Source organism: Populus alba, chromosome 10, assembly GCF_005239225.2.
Source record: "Populus alba chromosome 10, ASM523922v2, whole genome shotgun sequence".
Taxonomy (NCBI): domain Eukaryota; kingdom Viridiplantae; phylum Streptophyta; class Magnoliopsida; order Malpighiales; family Salicaceae; genus Populus; species Populus alba.
The window spans coordinates 12,965,150-12,987,561 of record NC_133293.1 but is presented as its reverse complement, the minus strand read 5'-3'; the positions used below and the strand labels follow the sequence as shown (position 1 = coordinate 12,987,561).

The 22,412-nt window shown below is 34.3% G+C and overlaps 3 protein-coding genes and 1 pseudogene across 9 annotated transcripts; 1 reads left to right on the top strand and 3 right to left on the bottom strand.

Annotated features, from left to right (window-relative positions):
• The first annotated feature begins 490 nt into the window (after window positions 1–490).
• Window positions 491–4,273, top strand: LOC118057889 (sec-independent protein translocase protein TATC, chloroplastic). The gene is made up of 4 exons (XM_035070618.2): window positions 491–875; window positions 1,279–1,580; window positions 3,043–3,333; window positions 3,801–4,273. Exons 1-4 carry the CDS (start codon window positions 602–604, stop codon window positions 4,008–4,010), a joined length of 1,077 nt encoding a protein of 358 aa, XP_034926509.1. The 5' UTR covers window positions 491–601; the 3' UTR covers window positions 4,011–4,273.
• A 1,657-nt stretch (window positions 4,274–5,930) lies between these two features.
• On the bottom strand, window positions 5,931–8,404 carry LOC118057915 (uncharacterized; annotated as a pseudogene).
• A 79-nt stretch (window positions 8,405–8,483) lies between these two features.
• LOC118057914 (protein DETOXIFICATION 12) lies at window positions 8,484–11,312 on the bottom strand. Of its 4 annotated transcripts, none has more exons than XM_073411633.1 (7): window positions 10,914–11,312; window positions 10,174–10,713; window positions 9,977–10,063; window positions 9,823–9,879; window positions 9,340–9,529; window positions 9,044–9,211; window positions 8,484–8,884 (listed from the first exon to the last, which is right to left on the bottom strand). In XM_073411633.1, exons 2-6 carry the CDS (start codon window positions 10,710–10,712, stop codon window positions 9,203–9,205), a joined length of 882 nt encoding a protein of 293 aa, XP_073267734.1. In that variant the 5' UTR covers window position 10,713; window positions 10,914–11,312; the 3' UTR covers window positions 8,484–8,884; window positions 9,044–9,202. The 4 variants fall into 4 exon arrangements, with proteins under 4 accessions (XP_073267734.1, XP_073267736.1, XP_073267733.1 ...); XM_073411635.1 differs by having other exon boundaries at window positions 9,370–9,529; XM_073411632.1 differs by having other exon boundaries at window positions 8,485–8,884; window positions 9,044–9,529.
• Window positions 11,313–13,103: 1,791 nt separating this feature from the next.
• Window positions 13,104–22,297, bottom strand: LOC118057888 (protein DETOXIFICATION 12). Of its 4 annotated transcripts, XR_004689048.2 has the most exons (10): window positions 21,739–22,297; window positions 17,418–17,724; window positions 15,340–15,884; window positions 15,166–15,252; window positions 14,974–15,030; window positions 14,644–14,882; window positions 14,353–14,558; window positions 13,978–14,109; window positions 13,415–13,497; window positions 13,104–13,325 (listed from the first exon to the last, which is right to left on the bottom strand). XR_004689048.2 is itself a non-coding variant. In XM_035070616.2 (7 exons), exons 1-7 carry the CDS (start codon window positions 17,676–17,678, stop codon window positions 14,056–14,058), a joined length of 1,449 nt encoding a protein of 482 aa, XP_034926507.1. In that variant the 5' UTR covers window positions 17,679–18,051; the 3' UTR covers window positions 13,852–14,055. The 4 variants fall into 4 exon arrangements, 1 of the variants encoding a protein (XP_034926507.1); XR_004689047.2 differs by lacking the exon at window positions 21,739–22,297 and having other exon boundaries at window positions 17,418–18,051; XR_004689049.2 differs by lacking the exons at window positions 13,415–13,497; window positions 21,739–22,297 and having other exon boundaries at window positions 17,418–18,052.
• Window positions 22,298–22,412: the final 115 nt, after the last annotated feature.

The following is a 22,412-nucleotide window of genomic DNA, read 5'->3' as shown; positions in this document are numbered from 1 at the left end:
GCAATTTTTTCTTGTTATCAATCAAATAATTATATCATGACACGAACTGAAAATTATTAAATAAAAAATAATTTTGACCTATTTATTATCCTGTGTGAGTATAAGTATATCAACTCAAGTACGTTAAATAAATGGTGAAGTTTTTGAAGTCATTTTAAGTGTGTTCCACCATACAATAAAAAATAATTACTTGTACTAAGTTTTTTCCTAAAGTTATCCAAAACATGCACAATGAAATCCATAAAAAAAATTGTAGTTATTTTAACAAAATAAATAATAAATAAGAATAAAAAAATCTGTTATTTTATGAGAATCGATTATGTTTTTCCCTAAAAAAAAGAAAATGGAAAAGAGGGAGAGAATTACTAAGCCATTTTCATGGGCTCCAATTTTAAATCCAGTGGGCTTGGCCAGTCAACAAAGTAGGCTGCTTTCAAGATCTGGCAAGAAGGAATGGAATGAGAAAAATATCAGTGGCAGCCCGAAATTTGGACGATAACGAGAGCCAACCAATCTGTAAACATTTCAGATTATTTGCCTTGTGTGTACAGCTAATTGCAACACCGTGAGGGAAAAAGAAGAAGAATAGTCCATAGAAATTATGGGGAGCGCGAGTCTCATCCCCCATTTGCAACTCCACGGTTGCTTCTACAAACGCTTGGACTCCGTCAGAAACCAACACCAACAATTTCCTTCACTACAGCTCAACATTAATTCCAAGAGGAGAGGGAGATTGAGATTCGATGCACCGCATACCAGGTCGACAAGTTTCAGAAGAGTCGCTTGTTTCGCTGCTGTTGATGATGACGTCTCCGAGAAGCAGCAGCAGCAGCAAGATTCAACCAGTACTAGCTCACTTCTCGAGGATAGGCCTGGTAAGATCATTCATAATAACCCAATTTCGCAAATTTCCTTTTTCTCTTTCTTAATTATCGGAATTACCTTGTCCTTAATTATCGGAATTGAGGAAAATTGGATTTTCTTGTGATTTATTTATGTTCATGCTGCTATGCTATGCAAGAAGGCTATTTTCTGTGAAGTAGCTTACTCTCCGCCGTCACTCGCTTATAATAAGAGCGTAGAAAATATATTTTTGATAGTAGTTTTGCAAACTAATTTGTAATTTCGAGATTCCGGATATTTTGATGGAAGCTTCTTCTGGATTCATGGGTTCTTAATGATTCTTTGTTAGTTTATCTTATCGAGGTCTTTGTAGCAATCATGCTTACTTGACTGTATATAAGATGTTTAATATCAATCTTGTATTGAACAATACAGATACAGATGTGGTCGATAGTTTGCCAGAAAAATTTGGGCAAGATAGTGAAGGAAGTCCGATTTACAATTTTCTTTATCCCCAAAAAGAGCTACTTCCCGATGATAAAGAAATGAGCTTATTTGATCACCTTGAAGAGTTGCGAGAGAGAATATTTGTTTCAGTTTTGGCGGTTGGAGGTGCTATCTTGGGATGCTTTACATTTTCGAAAGAACTTGTTATGGTTCTTGAAGCTCCTGTTAAATCGCAAGGTGTACGATTTCTGCAACTAGCTCCTGGAGAATTTTTCTTCACTACTTTAAAGGTTAGACCGAATGAATATCCTTTGCCTTCTTAATGCATGCCACTTTGTTAGCTGCAGTTACATGATATTACAGTCTAAACGAAAGGAAAAATAAGAATTTTTTTATGTTGAATTAGATACACATAATGAACTTATGCTTCCCATTTCGCTCCTCGTGCTGTATTCACCCTGCATCCAAAGACGTGTTTTTTGGTTGCATGTTATTCTAGCTAGTTAGTTATGAAGTTGATGTGATGAATCATGACCTTAATGAACCCCCTATAATAATGATCTCTCACTCTCCATATTCTAGCTCTGCATTTAAACTTGTTCTGCAATTTTCAGGATCAGTGATTCACTAAAGAGTATATGTACATCTTATGATAGCCCCACCAGCTTATTGCATAAAATAAGAGTCCTGAAACTTAACTTTGAGTTGCCTGTTAATTTGCACACAGTGCTGACTCATTAAATCTATGGAAATCGAAACCGTGCTTTATGTCACACTTGTATGTTGCCTTTTTATGATGTAGAACAAGAGAAGAGATTAGGAAGCAAAAGACCCCGGAGGTCTCAAATAACTTAAAGGAAATAATTAATTATTTCAAGATTTTCTTTCTAAAACAAAGGCAGCTAAAGTTTTTTGGTGGGTCCTAGATCACTTTGTCAAGTGGTCTGGCCCATTGACAAAGTAACTGTATTACCCAGATAATCCTCAACCTGGGACTAGATAATGGTGGTCTTCATGGTGTTCTTCCATAAGATGTATCTAGTTTTATATTCATCTTCAACCTAGTGCAAATCCAAACCTTTGAAAGTGGCTACACTGTGAGTTTTGTTTATTTGCAGATCAAGAAAGCTAGAATGTTAATAGCTCGAAAGCTAAAAAGATGAAACTTGCTCATCTCTATTCACATGTTTGATATACTCTTGTCCATGACACATACATTTGAAGTCTGTACCACGTTCATTTGCTCCATTTCCCTAACCACCACTAGTAGCACCTCTGTAACTCAGAAGAACGCTAAAACAGAACACAGAGAGAGAATATGCCTCACCTATTCACTCTGAATGGTGATGTTTGATGATTGTAAGACTCATGCTACAAATGTAAATCTTTGGCTCACTGTCTAATGTGGTCTGTTGGCAATCTAAAGACCATGCTCAAGTGGATTTTATCTTGAATGTTGCATCCTGCTCATTTAATCAAATACCACTCACTGTCATTGTTTCTTTCTACTTTATACCTTGTATTTGGCCTAATCCCCAGCATAAGGCATTCTTCTTTCCTGACCCATTATCATATGTATAGCAGAAATTATGGGATCCCTAGGGAATAAGATATTTATGCATGTAGATTTTCTGAATTTCATCTTACCTTGTTAAAATTCAACCTCAGCATCCTCATTCCCTTACCTTTCGTATTGTAATTGGATATTAATAAGTTGATGTCAATAACATTAAAATGTTTGCTGTGCTACAGGTTTCAGGATATTGTGGCCTTCTTTTGGGAAGCCCGATTATTCTCTATGAGATCATAGCCTTTGTTCTTCCAGGTTTAACAAAATCAGAGAGAAGGTTCCTGGGACCGATTGTTTTAGGCTCCTCAGTACTTTTCTATGCTGGAATTATTTTCTCCTATTTGGTTTTAACTCCAGCAGCTTTGAATTTCTTCGTTAGTTATGCTGAAGGGGCTGTGGAATCGTTGTGGTCTATTGATCAATACTTCGAGTTTGTGCTTGTGCTTATGTTCAGCACAGGCTTGTCATTCCAGGTAAATATTTTTGATAGCTGTCTCTTTCCTCCCTATTTTCTGTTTGGATGTGGCATGGCTTTATTTATCATGCCACGAAGGATTGTTTTTAGCTTCCACTAATTGGGAGTGCTATATGCAACCATTGTATCCTTGAAGTTTTTAACTAGCTTCAGTGTCTTTCTTCTGTGCAAAAAATATCATTCTTGTCGTTCTCCTGCTCTGTAAAACAGGCTAAGATGATTCTGTTACCATTTTAATTTTGTATTTTAATTTATTTATTTCACTTTACTCTCTCATTTTGTATGTGTGGGTGTCAGTGGGGGTTTTTTTTTTTAATATATATATATATATATATATATATATATTTTTTTTTTTTATTATTATTATTTTTTTATTTTTTATTTTATTTTATTTGGGGATGAAATGCCGAAACATCACAGGAAACCCAGGGTGTGATAGATCAAGCTAACCTTCTTATTCAACAGGTTCCTGTAATACAAATTCTTCTTGGACAAGTTGGCCTAGTTTCAGGAGACCAAATGCTTTCGATTTGGAGATATGTTGTAGTTGGTGCAGTTGTTGCAGCAGCTGTACTTACACCATCAACAGATCCTCTTACTCAGGTGCTTTTAGCAGGACCGCTTCTAGGTCTTTACTTGGGCGGTGCATGGGTTGTCAAGCTTACAGGCCGATGATTGATTGTCCACGCTGTTCAGCATATGGGGTTTGTTGCTAGAGGCCTGTGCATCAGGAGTATGGCAGGTTTCTGATAATTACCGAAGGATGATGAATGTCAAAGGGATGGGGAAGGAGAGCGAGCATCTGTGACATCGCTGGTTTGACTTGTACTATCAAAGAAGAAGAGCTTTGTCTGATATATACTGATGGTAATGCTGTATGAAACACGTTATATTGAGTAGCCAATGATAATTGTCAAATATGCCACTTTTATCTTAAATCTGCATCATGACCAAATTGTCGATGACATGAAGAAGAAGGTTTTTGTTGATGAAGTAATGCTCACCCGATCATCCCCTAGGTATACCATGAACAGAGATCATTCCCCGGCAGAAGCTTCTGCATATATGAAAACATGCATAAATATTACATCTCTTTGAAGTTTTACTATCTTATATTTACTTGGATTGGACCTCTCAAATACATGGAAATATTTCGACTGTCTGGCATTAACCAGGAGGAAAGACCTTTATTCAGCAGTCAATTTTGTTGGTTGAAAAGTAATTTTGTTTGGAAAGTGGTTTCTTGTAAAAATGAATTTTTGGAAAGTGAATTATTTTTCAATGTTTGGTGTTGTCATAGAAAATAAATTGAAAAATACTTTTCAAACAAGTTATGTTATAGAAAATGAGCTGGAAAATAATTTATTAATAATTTATTTTTTTTAAGTTTATTAAAATAATAAAAAAAATTACAAATTAAAAGGCTAAGTGAGAATGAAATTGAAAAAAAAATTAAATTTTATAAATTATTTCAAATAAAATAAATACTAATTAAAATAACAAAAATCAAATCTAATAGATAAAAAAATTAAAAAATAATTAAATTAAAATAATAATAATTACAATTTTATGAATTATTTCAAATAAAATAAAATAAGTAACAATCAAAAGAATAAGGATCAAATTTAATAGATAAAATTTTCAATTAAAAAAATAATAAAAGAAAAACAATCATAAAAATAAGGATCAAAGTTAATATAAAAATTAAATTTTAAGGGATAATTGAAAAAAAAATTCAAAATAAAATATATAACAATCAAAAAGTTTGAGGATCAAATTTGATATAATCAACAAATAACATGAATATTTAAAAATTTTTTATAACTTTTGAAGAGTGTTTTTAAAAGGAAAATAATTTTCTAAAAACCAAACTAATTTTTTTTTTATTGGTAACTAATTTTTTTAATGTCAATTAAATATAAAAAAATTTGAAAAATAATTTTTCATTAAACAAACAAGATTAGATTAATCATAGGTATTACCAATCAACCACGTGTAGAGGGTTTTCGTCAATGATAAAGAACAGTAAAATGCAAGGTAACGCTGAACAGATTTTCAGTAACTAAAAACAGAACCATGAAATCACGCTGTTATTGCTTGTGAGAAGAGAGGATCCTGAGGTGGTTTTCACTTTTCAGGACCCATGACAACATTGTCTATCTGACAGACCTTATATTTTCAGCTGCCAGTGCCAGATAGCCATAATCCAAGATATATATATATATATATATCTTTCCGTTTTCAACTTAAATCATGATTCTTGCAATCACATGCATCAACACAGCAATTCGATATCAACATAATAGAGAAAAGAATTGCCTATATAGTCTAATAGAAAAAGATAAAATATAAATTATCAAGTTTTATCATCTTGGAATGCATATACACGATTGCTTGAGCAACAAAAGTAAAGTTAGTAACAACTGCGGTTTTCAATGCCTTTGTTGTCCATTAAGATATTTATAATGTTCGATTTGCAGATTACAAACATCGTTCTTGGACAAGTCTAGTTCAGAAACAAACTCTGAGCGAGTCCCCCATCCCTCTTAACAGCTTAGAGCGACATTCTGCATTATGAATTCTATATCACCAGCACTACAGCAACCCAGTGTAGCTTCCATTTGTTTCAATGAACTTTCCAAATCATTGCATGCCTGGAAAACAGCTTCTGAAGAGCTTGTCAAACTTTCTATCTCTGTCTGCACTCTGACAATAGCACTACAAATTTTCTCCAAAGCTGCCTTCATAGCTGGAAATTCTTGCGGGGGATAAAGACAGGCCCCAAGCTCATCAATCTGCACTCCAATCTCTTGGCACAGCTTCAATAACTTCTCCAGAGTGTCCACAAAATTGCTGCTGTCTTCAGGCTTTTCTTGCTTAAGCAAACCAGTGATGGCGCGGGTAAGTTCTTTTATGACTACAACTGTCTCAGACACAACCCCAATTGCTGATTGAGCAACTTTCATCTCTTCAGGTGACAGGTCATTGCCTAGGTCATCACTCAGACTATCATTGTCACCGAGTCAAGTTTCTGCATGAGAAGCATCATCATCGGAAGCTTCTTCTGTCTGATTGGAGGATACTGGCTTGAGCTCCTCCATCTCTGGAAGAGCATCCTTCACTGAAACTGCAACCTTTGTCATTGCTCGCCCAATCGCTGTGATATTTGAAGCAGGAGTCTTCTTAAGAGCAGTGCATGCTTCCCATACTGCACCAACTAATTGTGGGACTAAAGGTTTGAGGTCTTTATTTCGAGATCCTGCTAGTGAGTATATTATAGGGAAGGAAGAAATACGGAGCATCAAAATCCATCTGTTTAAAAGGCATGATGAATCACCACACAATCATGTCGATGCATAAGATGACCTGAATAACCTTGTAAAACTAGTCTACACCTGGAAACAAGCATTCATGGAGGGAACTTGCATATTTCAATGTCAGGTTTTACTTCCTGAGACCATATGGGACAGCTAGTGATCAACTATCTCACTAGAAAAGATTAAACATATATATCAAAAGCTAACTCCAGATTCAAAAATGCTTCTAGAACAATTATGCAATTGCCCTCTCAAAATCCTGTTTTTGTTTCTGTTTTACTTGCTTCTTCAATTCCAGTATTATAGAAAAATTTTGGGTCCTAAATGGCCATAGATAGTTGTTCTGCCACATAGTGAAAATTTGGGCCACGAGGATTTATTTTTCAAACAATTGGCTATTCCTTAATCACAATATATCTCTACACTCGTTTTAATTGTGTACAATCAACACTATGTGGTTTCCCCAACTTAAACTACATTAGAAACCTTGGGCCTCGATGAATTTAGCAAGATGTATGTTGCAAGGGATAATGATGAGATAAAAGAGATGCACTCATCTCTAGAAAAGAACACCACTAATTGGATTACACATGCACTCCTTTGCATGATGTGTTTGTTTAGTGGATGCATTTTTGTGTGCATTTGTTTGTGAGAGAGAGAGCGAGAGCTTACAGCCAGACACCTTAGCTGCTGCATACTCTCGAAACAGCCAATTTTCACCTCCTCGAGCAAAAGAATTATTAATCAATTAAAAAAAAATGAAAATTTACTCTAGTTACTCGTGTCACCCATTTCTATTTTCCACTTGGTCCTTTTATGATGAAATAGAACAAACCAAATTGAAATCCTTATAATGTCCCTGAACATATAAAAGCACCAAACAAAGAAACACTTGTAAAATCTGACAAGACATTGACTGAGAAATACTTTCAATGGGAAAATGAAGGATAGTACTATGAAATGAAGATGTGAGATTAAAGAAAAAAAAATCACAAGGAGCAGAGAAAAAGCAAAGAATGGTGCCAATAGTAGCTTGCTTGGAGACTTGATCGCCCATTTTAACACCAACATCCCAGGTCAGTTTATCAAGTGATGAAGCTGGTGTCTGATCCAACAGCTATTATTCATACAGAAACCAAAAAAAAAAAAAAAGCATCAAAATTATTATGTATAATTAGGAGAGGCATTCATTTAAAATAGAGGAAGAAAACCTGGAGGGTCTCATGGATGGTGTTGAGGTGCCCACTCAGACTTTGATTCAGACGCTCTCTCTCCGCTTTTCCCATCTCCCTCGATCAATCTTGTGGTTTTGGGGTTTAACCTCCAGTTTTTTTGTCTAGCCGTTTGATTTATAATTGGAGCACTCCTGAACGGTGTCGTTTGGTTTCCCCTTTGAAAGAAAACATCGAACAGCGCGAGTAATTGCTTACGAGACTCTTGTTGAATTTTGTTACAATAATCCACATATCATCTACAATCTTATTTTTAACGAAATTCAAGTAAATTAGGCTGTTCGGAAAGCTTCTGCATTGGATCCATGAAAAATGAAATAGTTTCATGTATTTCATAGGATCGATGTATTGGAAACACGAGTTGTTCAGACCGCAAACATTGCTGCTACCGTAGAGGTGGACAAGTATATCTTATCTGCAGTTTGATTCAGGCATGCAGGTGCTGCTGCAATTTTTTTAATGATTTTGAGATCTGATATAGGCGATTTTGATGGCAGAAGGAGTATTCATAACAATTGAGAGCGCTACTGTATTTCTGGTTTGGGAGAGCTGAACTCTTTTCCTGTTAAGAGAGTTTCGGATGCACATGTACAAGGGATGCAAAACTTGTTAGGGATTTGCCTTTTATCTTAAATATAATTTTTATAAAATATAAAATGTGATGTTAGAGATCGAGAGAACATGGGAAATAATAACTTTAGCTAATTATTTACAGGCGAAGACCATGTCAAAATTCCATCATAGTTAAAAGAGAGGATAGTATGCCACAAGACCAGAAGCAGAGACTGCCACAAGACCACAAAGATCATGCAACTGTTTCCCGCCACCAAGATTCATTAGCTCAAGTACCATGACACCAAAACATTGCTCATTATCGTCGATCCCTCTTAAGACTGCAACTTTCCAAATTAACTTGTTTGTCGCCCCTGTCGATTCAGTACTCTAATACGTTTTCTACTGAATATCTTTCCTCAAATATTCTTTCCCTTGCGTCACTTGCCTGCAACAATATGAAAACCCACAGATTAGAACTTCTCCATAGAAAAGGCACAATATGATCAACTTATTGCAAAATCACTAGAAAGGTAACAGGGTTTGATATATATATATACACACGCTAACCGATGAAGCTTCAAGGGATTAAGTCTGGATAACAAACCTGTTTTTCCCAATTCGTACAGCTTGTTATGAGGGAGAGAAGAACTGTTTGCAAAATGGCACCAACTTGTATGCCTATCCAAAGGCCCCTTGCTTTCAACTGCACACTGTTCACGTTAACAGTGCCATGTAGTTAGAATCATGGCACTGTTCACGTGAATTAATTCACCTACCATAGAGAAGCAGCTCTCAATTGCTTTGCGCGATTTCAACATAAGATCCAACACGAACAGTAAATTACTTTTTAATATTACCAAACATGATGTTTATACAATTTATTTTAAAAACTAAAGCTACCGCGTAAGCAAACACCCCATAGCCCACAACTTCCTTCTGGTTGCTAAAACTGTAACCAAAAATGTCTCGGGTGCCAAAGAGGGTTCCGCTTGCTATAAGTACTTCAATGATTGCTAGAATCATAACAGTGTAGACGGCTATGCGAGCAGCTTGTGGGCGCCCAGCTCCTAATTCATTTGAGACTCTAGTGCTACAAAAGATATCCAAAAAAAGATCTAAGAAAAATCGATCGTATCATTGATTGTGCAGAGATAAAGTATGCACATGGGTGCCATCCAATTTGGCTGGTAAAGTTTTGCCTTCGTGTTAAGAAAAGAGGAAACAAATCCCGCACCATATGTGGAAAAGAAGGAATTGAAGCAGTGGGAGGGCTAGCTCTCTGTTCAGTTCAATTGAAACCGCCCAAAAAGAGCAAAAAAGGCAGAGAGAGACAAAAGCAAGCATTTGCATTTATAGAATTTATGCATGTATACTGGAGCAAACCTTACTGCAGCACCTATTCCATACGGTATTGAGTAGAATGTTGAGGTTGTAGTGAGACTGTTTACAACATTGGACAGTGAATTACATCAGGTAATATTGTCATTTAGACATTAAAGTGAAATCTCCAAAATGCAAGCAGAGTCGGAGAGCATACCACACAGATAGGACTGAAGTCTCGAGTTGTGGATTTGATAAAAGCACTGATAGCAAGGCTACAATCTCATATGCCCACCTTTGCAGGCTATAATTATCAACAAGTAAAAACTCATAAAAGGTTACATGCCTTCTGATAGAATGTATGAAACTCTGTATGCTATCAAAGGAAAAGAGGAAAGAACAGGGATAATTTACCAAATCATTACGGCAGATGGGATAACAAAACGGAAGAATTCTCCAATTCCATGGAACATCTCCATAGAAACTGGGACACGGGTTTTTGCACAGGCAGAAGAATATTTCACGTACAATAAAAGAAAAATAACATTTAACCACTTTGAAATGCTGATAGCTAATGCTCCTCCAACATTTTCTAGTCCAGACTTGAATACTAAGAACCAGCATAGGGGTATATGTAAAAGAAGAGTGACAACAGAGTTCAGAAGCATTGGAATGGTTAAACTTTGAATTTGAAGGTATCGAGAAAGTGGCTGAAATATTGCATAAGCAAAAAGGGTAGGAACAGTCCATAATGTAAATCTTCCAGCTTCATGTGCAATTATGGGATCTTGGCCAATTAATATGAGCACATTTTCCATGTTGATCCAAACAAGAGACACAAGGGAAGCAACTAAAACTAGGGAGAACATAGCACCATAAGTTTGACGTCCCACTTTTTGATATTGTTGAGCTCCATAAGCTTGCCCACATAAAGTTTGCACTTGCCAATCCATTCTGTTAAAAAATTGCATAAGTGGTCGCTGTCAAGCTCTAATTACTCCAATTCTATCCAATTATGCGTATTGTAAATTTTAAAATTTTCTTCGATCCCCTGTTTTTTCTGCTCTAATTGGCCACTGTAATGTTACTGGCAGTTTTAGAAAGAGGAAAAGAAAAAAGAAGTAAAGAAAAGGTAAACAGGAAAAGCAACTTACAAGAAGACTCATGCCGGTAACATTACAGAAGGAGACGGATATTGCAGCGCTTGAAAGAGCTAGCTCTCCCAAATGACCCACCATCATATTTGATATAACCAGTAACTAGTAGAGGGAAGTAATGGTAACCACCATGGGTAGCTATATAAGCAAGCTTCTTCGCTTCTTGAGTGAACACATCCCGTGTTAGGACTAATCTTTCCCTTCCTTCTAATTCTGATCTCTTTTTCGGTAGCAGTAAACTCTCTTCCATGCTCATCGCTGTGTCTTTCGTGGGCTCCTCGATCTCCACTGTTTCTGTATAGATGTTGAGAGATATGAATAGCAAGCCAAGGAAATTAATGCGCAGATTGGCCAAATTATCAGAGCATCTCTTGGAGTTTCCTAGATGTTCTTTGTTTATCTGAAAACAGCACATGTTTTTTATTTTATTTTATTACGCTTGGAGTAAAAAACAAAAATACTGTCATGCAAAGTAATTGGCTATGCAGTGAAAAAAAACAAATCCCCTCTGGTATTGAGAATATTGACCAAAGTGTCGGCTGTCAATGGGACAAGTGTCGGATTTTATAATATTTATATTCTATTTATTATATAAGGGTAAAAAAATTAAAAATTATTTATTAAATTTCAGGCATTTATTATCTGATTATTATTTAATATTTAATATTTAATAAAAATAGTTAATATATATATATATATATATTTGAAGAATATATATATATATATATATGTTAATTGATAAAATTATAAATATTATATATATAATGTATTGCATTAAAAAAAATTAAATATTTTATAAATACATCTATATAATATAAATATATATATTTTGAGTTAAGTTAAGTAGTTTTTGAGTTGAGCTTGAAAATATTTATATTAAATCTATTATCCATCAATTAAAATAAATATATAAAAAATACTTATTTATTTAGACAATGTCAAATCGATATTTATCATATTCAATTAAATTATTATCCTAGTCAAAATGATGTTTATTGAGAAGGGTTGACCATTATTATTTTTATCTTTTTGCTTTAAATTAAATTATTTTATATATTCTTAAATTATTTTAATATAATAATATCAAAAATAAATTAAAAAATATTATTTTATTATATTTCTAAATAAAAAAAATATTCTTTACCACTCCCTTACCCCTATCCCAAAAGCATAGCGACATTCGCACTCCCCAAAATTATAACCACACACCCCCGCAGATTTATCTTTTTATATAAATCGACAACTATGCCCCTTACGAGATCCTCTGGCTGCTTTTCTCCTCTTCCTGAACCCAAGCCACAACTTCCCAAGCCAAATTCCTCGACTTTCACTGGAATTAATCAAAACCTCACCTCAGCAACATATCTTCTTCCTCTCTGCATCCGTCTACCCCATTTTCTCTAACAAAATTCTCCCTCTTCGCTTTACTTTGCTCGCATTAACCTTGGTAACCCACGAAAAATCTCTTCTCACTCCTCACTGACTCTCGAAACAAGTGAAGAAACGTAAAAACTTCCACGTATATCTTTAACTTCTTACCTGGATCTCCCCTGTCTCTCCCATCCATCTCTGACTAATTCCCACCAAAACAAGGTTGCAGCCGCCGTGTTGAAATTGAAAGTTTGCTGTTGTTTTTCAAAACATGATTCGTTGTTCGTCTGTTTGATGTGCGTGTGATTATAAGGCTGGGGGGTGCAAGTATCTCCTCCCCGTCTCCATCTTTGGTAGTTTAACACTCGTAATGCAATTGCAGATGCTTTCTAAAGAGTTTTTTCTGTCGAACATTTTCCAAAGTTGATGTATGAACATTTTCCAAAAACAAATGTATTTATATGCATCATGTTGTAGTAATCTGTATTTGTATAAATCATGTTGTGCTGCTGTGTATTTGTATAAATCATCCTTTTCTATCTTTTTTTTTTATTAAGCTTTTAAGCAAAATGGATTAGTGGAAGGGATTTGTATTATTTATCTTTTTTATATCTAAACATGAGGGGATACTAGAATGATTTGTAATGGATTTTCATTCTTGTTTAATTTCTCCTGACCCGAGTTAATTTATATAATCCGAGACTCGGTCTTGACTGAATTAACTTTTAAATTGGGTTTGATAACCATCATTAAAATGCAAAGCGAGTAGCACCAAATCATTTCCAACTTAAAACTTAAAACGAAATTAGGCAAAGATTAAGAGCAATCTCGTCCCACGCAATTGCACAAAATACTACCTTGAAGATTTGCCTCGAGTCTTAAAGCTGATTTGCTCGATGTACAAAGTATTTTACGGTGAAAACGTAGAGGATTAAAATACGATATATGTATACGTACACACACACTCTACCCAAAGAACAAATGAGTAACCTCAGAGTTTCTCCTCCTCGGAACGTCGATAGGATTTTGACACAGGATCTGTAAACAAAGCACATGTCCATAAGATGTTTTACGGATGGCTTAATTAACCAAAAAATAAATAAACATATTTGTATTAGGATGCTTACTGAGCCATTAGTTACGGTGGAAAACAATCCTGATCTCTCTCCTTTTTTCTTTTTTCCCTTCTCTATTTCATTGTATGTGTGAACTGAAAATTTAATTTCAGGTCACGACAATAAATAAATAAATAAATGACTTCAGCAACTAAACTAGCTATAGTGGCTACACTTTCTTATTTTTAAAACATCTTTACTTATTTTGTTCCTCAAGGAAGTCCAAAATATTACAAAAACATTCAAACACAATACGTATTGGAGAGTTTTGAGTGAGAAAGGGAGTTCAATGTTAAAAGGTACATCCTCTCCATTTCTCCATGTAAACTTTCTGTTACTAAATGCATGGAAAAGCATGAAATATTCATTGCATTTTAGGTAACTAGTAAGGAAAAGGAACCGGAAGAAGAATTTTTTTTTCCCTGAAATTATAATTATTTTTTTATTAAAAAAAAAAAACATTTTGTCTTAGATTGTCTCACTCATCCTGAAATACATGATAAATGGTCTGCATGATACACAAAAAGAAAAAAAAGCTTTGGAATAAAAAAAATTATGGAAAAACGACTGCTAACCTCATCAGCTTAATCAGACTTTCCCTTTTACAATCTCTAATACATAGCAAAACTAGATCACTGGTCATATCTCTCGAATCACATTAATCCATGGTCATGACCTTCAAAAATCCTCTCCCTTGCCATTCTTGCCTGCAATACAAAATCGCCAAGAACAAATGTATTACCAGCAGAGCATGATATAAAGAAGCAGAAGACAGAGTAGATGCAATCGTCATAAGAAAGAATATAAATAAATAAGAACATAGATTTATGCACCGTGTCAAAAACAATGCCATTTCACACGAGCAGTTTTTTGTCTGTGATTAATCAACAACAATGGGGAGATTCAAAGCAAGACTAATCCATGCAAGTGTACAAGATTGAATAACACACCTGTTTTTCCCAATTTGTGCAGCCCGTGACAGTAGAGAGTAAAATTGTTTGAGTGAAGGCACCGATTTGAATTCCAATCCAAAGGCCCATGCCTCCTAAATTTAACCAGAAAGCCAACAAGGCAGCAACTGGAATCCCACAAAGATAGAAGGCTCCGAGATTTATATAAGCCCCTATATGCTGCCATCCACACCCTCTTGCAACCCCTGAAGTAAGGGACATTCGAATCTATAAAACAGTGCAAAAACTTATCCATGGCACAGAAATACTTTGTTGATAGAGAGGTCTAACCTGAAAGTACTCCTTGTAAGCTGTCCATTATAACCGACAGACAAACCAGAGGGGCCATCGTTGTGACATAATTAATTACTTCCTTTTCATTGCTGAAAAGATAGCCAAAAACACGCCTGCTGGCAAAAAGGGCTGAAGTTACTATAATTGTCTCTGAAACTGCAAGAAACATCGCAGCATAGACAGCTAAACGCGCTGCTCGTGGGTTCCCAGCTCCTAGTTCATTTGAGACTCTGGTGCTGTACAAAGGGAAATATGAGATATCAGCATGATACATCAGTATTGTAAAAATAATATATCTTGTACATATAAAGCTCTCAGTAGGAAGACCTTGCTGCGGCACCAAGTCCAAATGGTATTCCATAAAGTGTTGAAATAGTCATGAGACTGCAGAAAAGTAGACAATAAATCAACATAAATTCAGTCCATTTGAGAAATAAATTTTCCAATTATGTTTCAGATTTTCTGCAAGTGATCCAAACCAGATTGGGGTCAAGAAGATTATAGAGAAGGAGACCATACCACACGGATAGGACTGAAGTTTCAAGCTGTGGATTTGGTAAGAATCCTGAGAGCAAGATAAGCAGCTCAAATGACCACCACTCCAGGCTGCAAGCATCAATATAATCTCATGCATCGAAGACTGTAATGTCTTAAAATTAAAACAACAAACAACCTAGTCTACAAGTAAATTACCAGATCATTACTGCAGATGGGATGGCGAAGCGGAAAAACTCTCCGACCCCGTAGAATAACTCCTTATAAACTGGAACACGAGTTTTTGCACAGGCGGAAGAGTACTTTATGTATAATCCAAGAAAGATTACGTTCAACCAATATGAAATACCCATTGCTACCGCAGATCCCACATTTTTTAGCCCAGACTTGTATACTAAGGCCCAGCAGAGAGGTATATGGAAACAAAGAGTGGCACAAGAGCTAATGAGCATGGGCATGATAAAACTTTGTGTCTGAAAATACCTAATAAGTGGCTGAAGAGTTGCATAAGCAAAGAGCGCAGGAACAAGCCACACTGTAAACTTTCCGGCTTCATGCGAAATTGCAGGATCTTGACCAGTGAAATGGAGTATCTTTCCCATGTAGATCCATATGACAGATAGAGGGATACAGACTAGGTTTAGACAGAAAATTGCTGTATAAGTTTGAGTTCCAAGTTTTTTATACTGCTTAGCTCCATAAGCCTGCCCGCATAGAGTTTCCAATGCACTTGCCATCCCCATCTGTGTAGTATCATGTACAAATTACATGTTATGGTCAATTAGAAGCACGATTCAGCTTTAACAAAACAACAAAGACTTCTTCTTTTTTTCCCCGCAAATTATCCATCCCTTTTGTTTTCATCTTTCACGCATGTTTCTACGGATTTAAAACAATGGTAGCTACCTTGTTGATTCTTAACAGTAATTAGCAAACATCACTCTTTACTTTCATATATACTTCCTGTATGACACAGTACTGTTCACCATAATTTAGAACATAATTAGCGGGAATATTAATAATTAGGTAATGTTAAGGTGGTAAGGCCACTTAGCTTCCACTATTCCAAGCTGCTGGGTCGTTGTTCCACCTTAAATTGATGCAACAAAATTCGTTACCGTGCAAGCCATATATATAGGCCCACTCTAGATGAAATTAATGAAGGCAAAACCAAATTTGGTTGTTCTCTTTCTGATTCTCTCTCTCCTAATTTTATTTATTCTGGGGCCTGCTTGATCATGATCGTAAAGTTGCAAAGACAAACTTCCAGCTAAAGGACAAATTTTTTTATTATTATTGAAATCAAATGCTATATTAAATATATGTTTTCATCAAGGCATTTGACTAGTAAGCTGGTCTGCTAGAACTCTTGCTTTTATCGTCATAACCCATAAGATAGAGTAACAAAAAGAAAACCGCAACTTGATTCTGACTTGATCACTTGCGATGTCGACTCCGACGTTTTTCTAATATTGCTTCCTAACATGATTCCAGAGGGGGTGGGGGGCGTCATAGTCATTGAAAGCAACCGTTTGTAATCATCATAGCCATGAATTAAAAAGAAAACCAGCAACAATTCAATAAGCAAAAGAAAATTTAGAACCCTACTGCAAAGATCATTAGGGTGATAAGTTCCTATTTTGTCAGATGTAGAACATGAAAATGACAAATAATAGCGCATTGTCAGCTGAGATGTGATTTGTTACAGTTAACTATATATTACCCCCATTGCGAAAGTTCGTACTTATCAACATGGTTGGATTTTCCTCTTCTTTTGAAAAAAAAATGGGAGAACTAATTAATCTTTCTTTTTCTTTTTCTTTTTCTTTTTTGACGTTATGGGGACTAACTAAATTACTTCCTACAGCATTCTTCTCTCATTGTCTCAATTTCTTTAGTTATAACACATTCTGACTAACCAATTAACTCGCTAGTGATAACCATTTCGTCACACAAGCTATTTCGTACCTAGTTCTTGATTGTAAGGTGTAACCATTGCTCAATCATTTAACTAAAATATTGTCAGATAAAAGTCGCCGGATGAGACAAATTTTAGTGCGCTGAACAAAGAAAAGAAGAGGACGTGTACAAAAATACAGAGGGAAGCAGGCAGGCAGCATACTGTTTTTAAAATTAAGACTAGTGAAATGGGCATGTATTGTAAATAAAAATACTGCGATTAGATAAGAAACAGACAGAGACTGGCTGCAATCAAACTCAAGCACAAGCAGCGTATATCATTAATAATAATTAAAGAAAAGAGAAGGATTAAATACCATGAGACTGAAACCGGTGACACCAGAAAGAGATAGAGCCATGGCGGCACTAGAGAGGGCAAGCTCACCAAGGTGACCAACCATCATCATGGATATTACTTGCAAGGAGTACTGTGTTAGAATCACAGCCACCATAGGTCCCGCTATGTAACCAAGTCTTTTCACTTCTTGAATGAATATACCCCATGTTGTGGTTGGAGATGGACCAATAATACCTTGCCCTTTCTCGTCAGCCTCTCTCGGTAGCAAACTGTCTTCCATGTTCTTGTCTCTGTCTCTATGGCTTGTCTGGCAATGCAACCGAGTTCTGCTTGGTTCACAAGTATCGGATTGTTGGAATATGAAAAGGGCAAGAGCAGGAGAGAATAGAGAGAGAGAGAGAGAGAGAGAGAGAGAGAGACGTCTAGGTTTGGCAGCTTATTGAGGATATTTTTATCATGCTATTAGGCTCCACCGGGCTTCGTTATTCAAATGGGTTGTCTTCGGGGTTTTTTTCGGGTTTTAGGGATTCGTTTTTATTTTATTTTTCCCCTTAAAAAATGACATTAATTATCACTTTAGACGGAAAACATTAAGATCATGCTTGAAGGCATACGTGGGTAACCCATCCTTTGGGTGTAGAGCACGGTGTTTCTCTGTAGAGCTTTCTGCTCTCCGTTTTTATGAAATAATAATAATAATAATAATAATAATAAATTAATAATATAATGGATTTTGACGGAGGACCCAGTTGAAGATTTAAGATACACGGGAGGCCAAATTGATAGAAAAAAATAGAGTGGGAATTCAATTTAAAATTAGTGTATGGACTGGGACTGATAAGAGGTTAAAGAAAGAAGGAAACAAAACCATGAGCCATGCCTCCTAATGAAATATGGTGGCTGTAACAGATTAGATTAGATGCAGCTTCCGTGACCGAAAATATATATTTTTTATTTTATCTTGACATGGCATTTCCATCTAAATGCATCATTTAAATTGAGTTTATAGTTATTAAAAATGAATAAATGTGACAGTCTAAATTTGTTTGTATTTCTTCTCCTGCATGGCTCTATTATTTTCTCTCCTCGTTCTGGGAATGTCAACTTGAGATTTTGCCGCAAGAAAGATTCAAGGTATGGTGGCTCGAATATTTCCTTTAAATCCTAAGCGTACGAGACCAAAGAGAAGGTTATATGTCCCTGTCTAAACTTTTTTTTCCTGTGATTGTATGATTGTGTCGAGGAAGGCCATGTCGGTGATTGTTTTTTAAATAAATGTTTTTTTAATATTAAAATTATATTTTTAATATAAACTCATTATAATATTTAAAAATAATATGTAAAAAGAAAAAAAGAAAAACAAATTCAATATCAATACCATACCCTGGAACACTTGACCCACCTTGTGGAAAAACCGAAAAAGCGAGGTCCCTGAGGCAACTTGGAAATTTAAGGCCTGGGTCCTGGGACTTTGGTATGAGGAGCAGATATGATACGTGGAAGCACGTGGATATTTCATAGTTTTTAAAAGCGAGTCAGGAAATTAATTGGATGTTTTTTCGAGGAAAAGATTGGTCATCCTTCTCTTTCAACTTTTCTTTATATTAAAGAAACCCTCGTATATACCATCTTGGTGATGGTTTAATAGTAAAAATTTAGAATTAAAAGTTTTATTTTCTATGTGATTTCAGGCTCAAACCATAAGTTGTTTATATGATAGTCACTAGAAGTTTTATATAATTGTTAATTTCAGGGCCCGTGAGATTAGTTGAGATGCGTGCAAGCTGACCCAGACACTCACATTAATAAAAAAAAATCCCTTATAGTAATTTTGACCCACGCTTTCCGTGCTTTCTTTTTGTTTTTTTTAACAGTAAAAATATAATAACTATTTTTTTAAAATATTTTTTATTTAAAAAGATATTAAAAAATATATTTTTAATATTATTATATTAAAATGATCTAAAAATATAAAAAAAATATATTAAATTAATTTTTTTAAAACTTTCAAAAAATATTTTTAAAATATAAAAACAAAAAAACAGAAAAATCTAGGACCGCAGCTGGTTTCTATTCTTCCAGGGCTGTTAACAACAACGTAATAACAGATTACATTTGTGATGTTTTTAGGAGTGTGTAGCAGTTTTAAAGATGCTTTTGTTTTTTTGTCCATCAATGAACGCACCTTAAATTACACAATGATATTTTAACCTTTCTTCATTTTCAAATATTTATGTCCTATCCCACCTCTCTTGCTTCAGAGAATAGTCATACACCGTGCTTGCATCAGTGGTTTATTTATCTAGTTTTTATTGTTTTTGTTTTTATAACAATTTTTAGAATTAAAGGTAAATATTCTAATGAAACTAGAATCAAGTTCTTTTTCCTTGCTTTCATGTTATTGTATGTAGTCGGTCTCCGGTTGTTGTCGGAATGTAATGTTTTTAATGTTCTTTTTTATAATGTCGTGGAAGGAGAGGTTAGTTGAAACCAAAGTGAGAGATTTTATATTAATACGTGTTTGTTGGCATTTAAATGTTTGATTTTATATTTTAAAAGTATTTTTTAAAAAAAAATAAAAATTTTATTTTTTAACTTTAATTTAATATTTTTTTGGTGTTTTTCAAATTATTTTGATATGCTGATATCAGATATGATTTTTAAAAAATAAAAAAATATATATTATTTTAATGTATTTTTAAATAAAAAACACTTTAAAAAATAATAATATTTTGTATCTTTAGTTTTTTGTTCATTGTTGATTTATTTTATAAAATTGATGATATAGCAAGGAAATATATGTTTTTTATGTTTATGACTTTTTTTTCCTTCATCGTATTCTTCTTCTTCTTCTTCTTTTTATCAAATTTTATATAAAGACACAAATTCTGTATGAAATTTTTTTAAGAAAAACTTTTAATTCCTTTTCTCAAAGTTTCATATATTTTTCCCCAAACTTTAAAACATGAAAAAAAATCCTCAAAGCTTCATCAATATTTAAATTCCTTTTCTTTTAATGATTGGTTGATATTGATCGTATATTTTTTTCAATGTCACAACACTAAAGAAAGGTAGAATATTTCTTAAGCTTTGATTGTACTAAGATTTCTCGACAGTTACTTAAATTTATACCTCACCAGCTCTAACATAAACTCGTCAAAGTGAAATTCGTGCAGGTGAGAAATTTTAAGGAGTAATTTTTCCGCGCATCAAAAATTGCATTCTCCCTCTCGTACAAAGATGGAGCCCATAAACATTATCATGGTCAAGATTTTAATCTATCAATATATTAAAATATTGATGAAGGTTTAGGTGCAACGATTAATTTACTGTTGAAGGCTTATGTGCAGTAAATGACCATGCCATGTATTGATGGATTAAAATGAAAGGGGAGCTCTTAGTATATTTTATCATGATTTTATATTGAACATGAGGTTACTGAAGATATCTGTAAATTTTTTGAGCGAAAAATCATAAATTAACTAATTTTATGTAAAAAAAAACAAATTTATAATTTTAAAATTGGGTTATTAGAAAATTCAGAAATTTTACAATATGATGCTTTAGCTTTGCTTAAATTTCAGAATTTTTAAAGAAATTCAAAATTTTGATAAAAAATCACAATTTGATCAATTTTATGTTATAGGATGTAATTTTCAATCTGATCATCAAATTGAGTTGAAATTTTATAGGGGACCTTAAAATATATTGAATAAAATATGATTAAAATTTTAAAATGAATGGAGCTTGGTAGTGTTAACAAAAAATATAAGGACCGTCAAATAGAAACAAAAGGACTCATTAAGGATAAAATAATTATTTGCCATTAAAAATAAAAATAAAAATCTGTTTTTTTTTTTTCTTTTATATGCTGCAGACTGGGCAGAAGTAAAATAGAAAAATAAAAAAAAAAGTAAAGGTGAGAGAAAGAGAAAAAAGTAAAGGAAAAACATTAAAAAAGAATCAAGAATATTTCTAGAGAAAAAGAATAACATTGTAAACTTACAAAGTCCAATTTATAAAAACACTAATATAAGGAAGAATCAAGGGAAGGGGAAATGTAAAAAGATAAAAAAATTAATTACTTTGCTTTTTAATTAATATAAGATTATTATTTTATTCCGATTGAGAGATTGTTCAAATATCAATTCAAATTTAATTATAAATAAATTTTATTTTATCCTAATTCATGGTGATATAAATTTCTTGTGAATATCGATTGCATCAAAAGAAAACCTTGATATTGTAATTATAAAGACGAGGAGCAAAATACTTCCAAATGAAAACAAGCAGAATGGGTAAGAAACTAAAGCAAATTAAAGAGCCAGCATTACTCTTACCGGGACTTTTATCCTTTCTCACTCGTGGATGCAGAGCATGAACACCGGGTCGCGTATGCTAAAAGAGTTGCCCCCACACATTAGCAAACTTGGGAAGACATTAGAGGAGATCGAAGAATCTCGTGGCCAATAACTATCTCACAGAAGCATGAAACCCGCGTACAAGAAAAGTAGAGAAAAACTCTGGGATGAGAAGACAGCAGAAGCAAGTGAAGAAGAACATAACAAGTGTTGTTTATGGTTCTGATGGTCGATATAACAGAAGTCTGGATCTTCATTCAGATCAAGAATCCAGAAACATGGAGAATGTTTTGTGTTCTCGTGGAAGGGGAGTCTACATGTAGGAAAGGAAAGAGGGAAGAGGATAAACAGAGAGGGGTGAAGAGGCAGGGGAAAGGTGAGGAAAAGGAGGGAGAGGACCCGTGACTCGTGAGGGACATTAATAGAAAGGGTCATACATCTGAATCTTGAGAGAATGTGAGGAAGGCCTGAAAGCTAGGAACAGACGAATAATATTGCAATATCTTGTCCAGGTGAAGGGGAGGTTTTTTTTTTTTTTTTTTCTCTTGGTGCAAGTGACGTGTAAAATAGACCTAATGATCAACAAAGTTTGCCTTTTTATATAAAAAAAAAAGTTTATAATTTTATGATAAGCATTTAGAATATACTAAATC

Bases quoted from the DNA above. Each gene is read 5' to 3' on its own strand.
- LOC118057914 (XM_073411632.1), bottom strand. From the start codon at position 10,712: ATGGATTGGCAAGTGCAAACTTTATGTGGGCAAGCTTATGGAGCTCAA. The intron at 10,064-10,173 runs GTAAATTATCCC...TGATAATTATAG, and splicing joins CCATCTGCCGTAATGATTTG to CCTGCAAAGGTGGGCATATG. The intron at 9,530-9,822 runs GTTTGCTCCAGT...TATCTTTTGTAG, and splicing joins GGAATAGGTGCTGCAGTAAG to CACTAGAGTCTCAAATGAAT.
- LOC118057889 (XM_035070618.2), top strand. From the start codon at position 602: ATGGGGAGCGCGAGTCTCATCCCCCATTTGCAACTCCACGGTTGCTTC. The intron at 876-1,278 runs GTAAGATCATTC...TGAACAATACAG, and splicing joins ACTTCTCGAGGATAGGCCTG to ATACAGATGTGGTCGATAGT. The intron at 3,334-3,800 runs GTAAATATTTTT...CTTATTCAACAG, and splicing joins GCACAGGCTTGTCATTCCAG to GTTCCTGTAATACAAATTCT.
- LOC118057888 (XM_035070616.2), bottom strand. From the start codon at position 17,678: ATGGAAGACAGTTTGCTACCGAGAGAGGCTGACGAGAAAGGGCAAGGT. The intron at 14,883-14,973 runs GTCTTCCTACTG...CCCTTTGTACAG, and splicing joins GGACTTGGTGCCGCAGCAAG to CACCAGAGTCTCAAATGAAC. The intron at 14,559-14,643 runs GTTAGACCTCTC...CCCTTACTTCAG, and splicing joins CTTACAAGGAGTACTTTCAG to GGGTTGCAAGAGGGTGTGGA.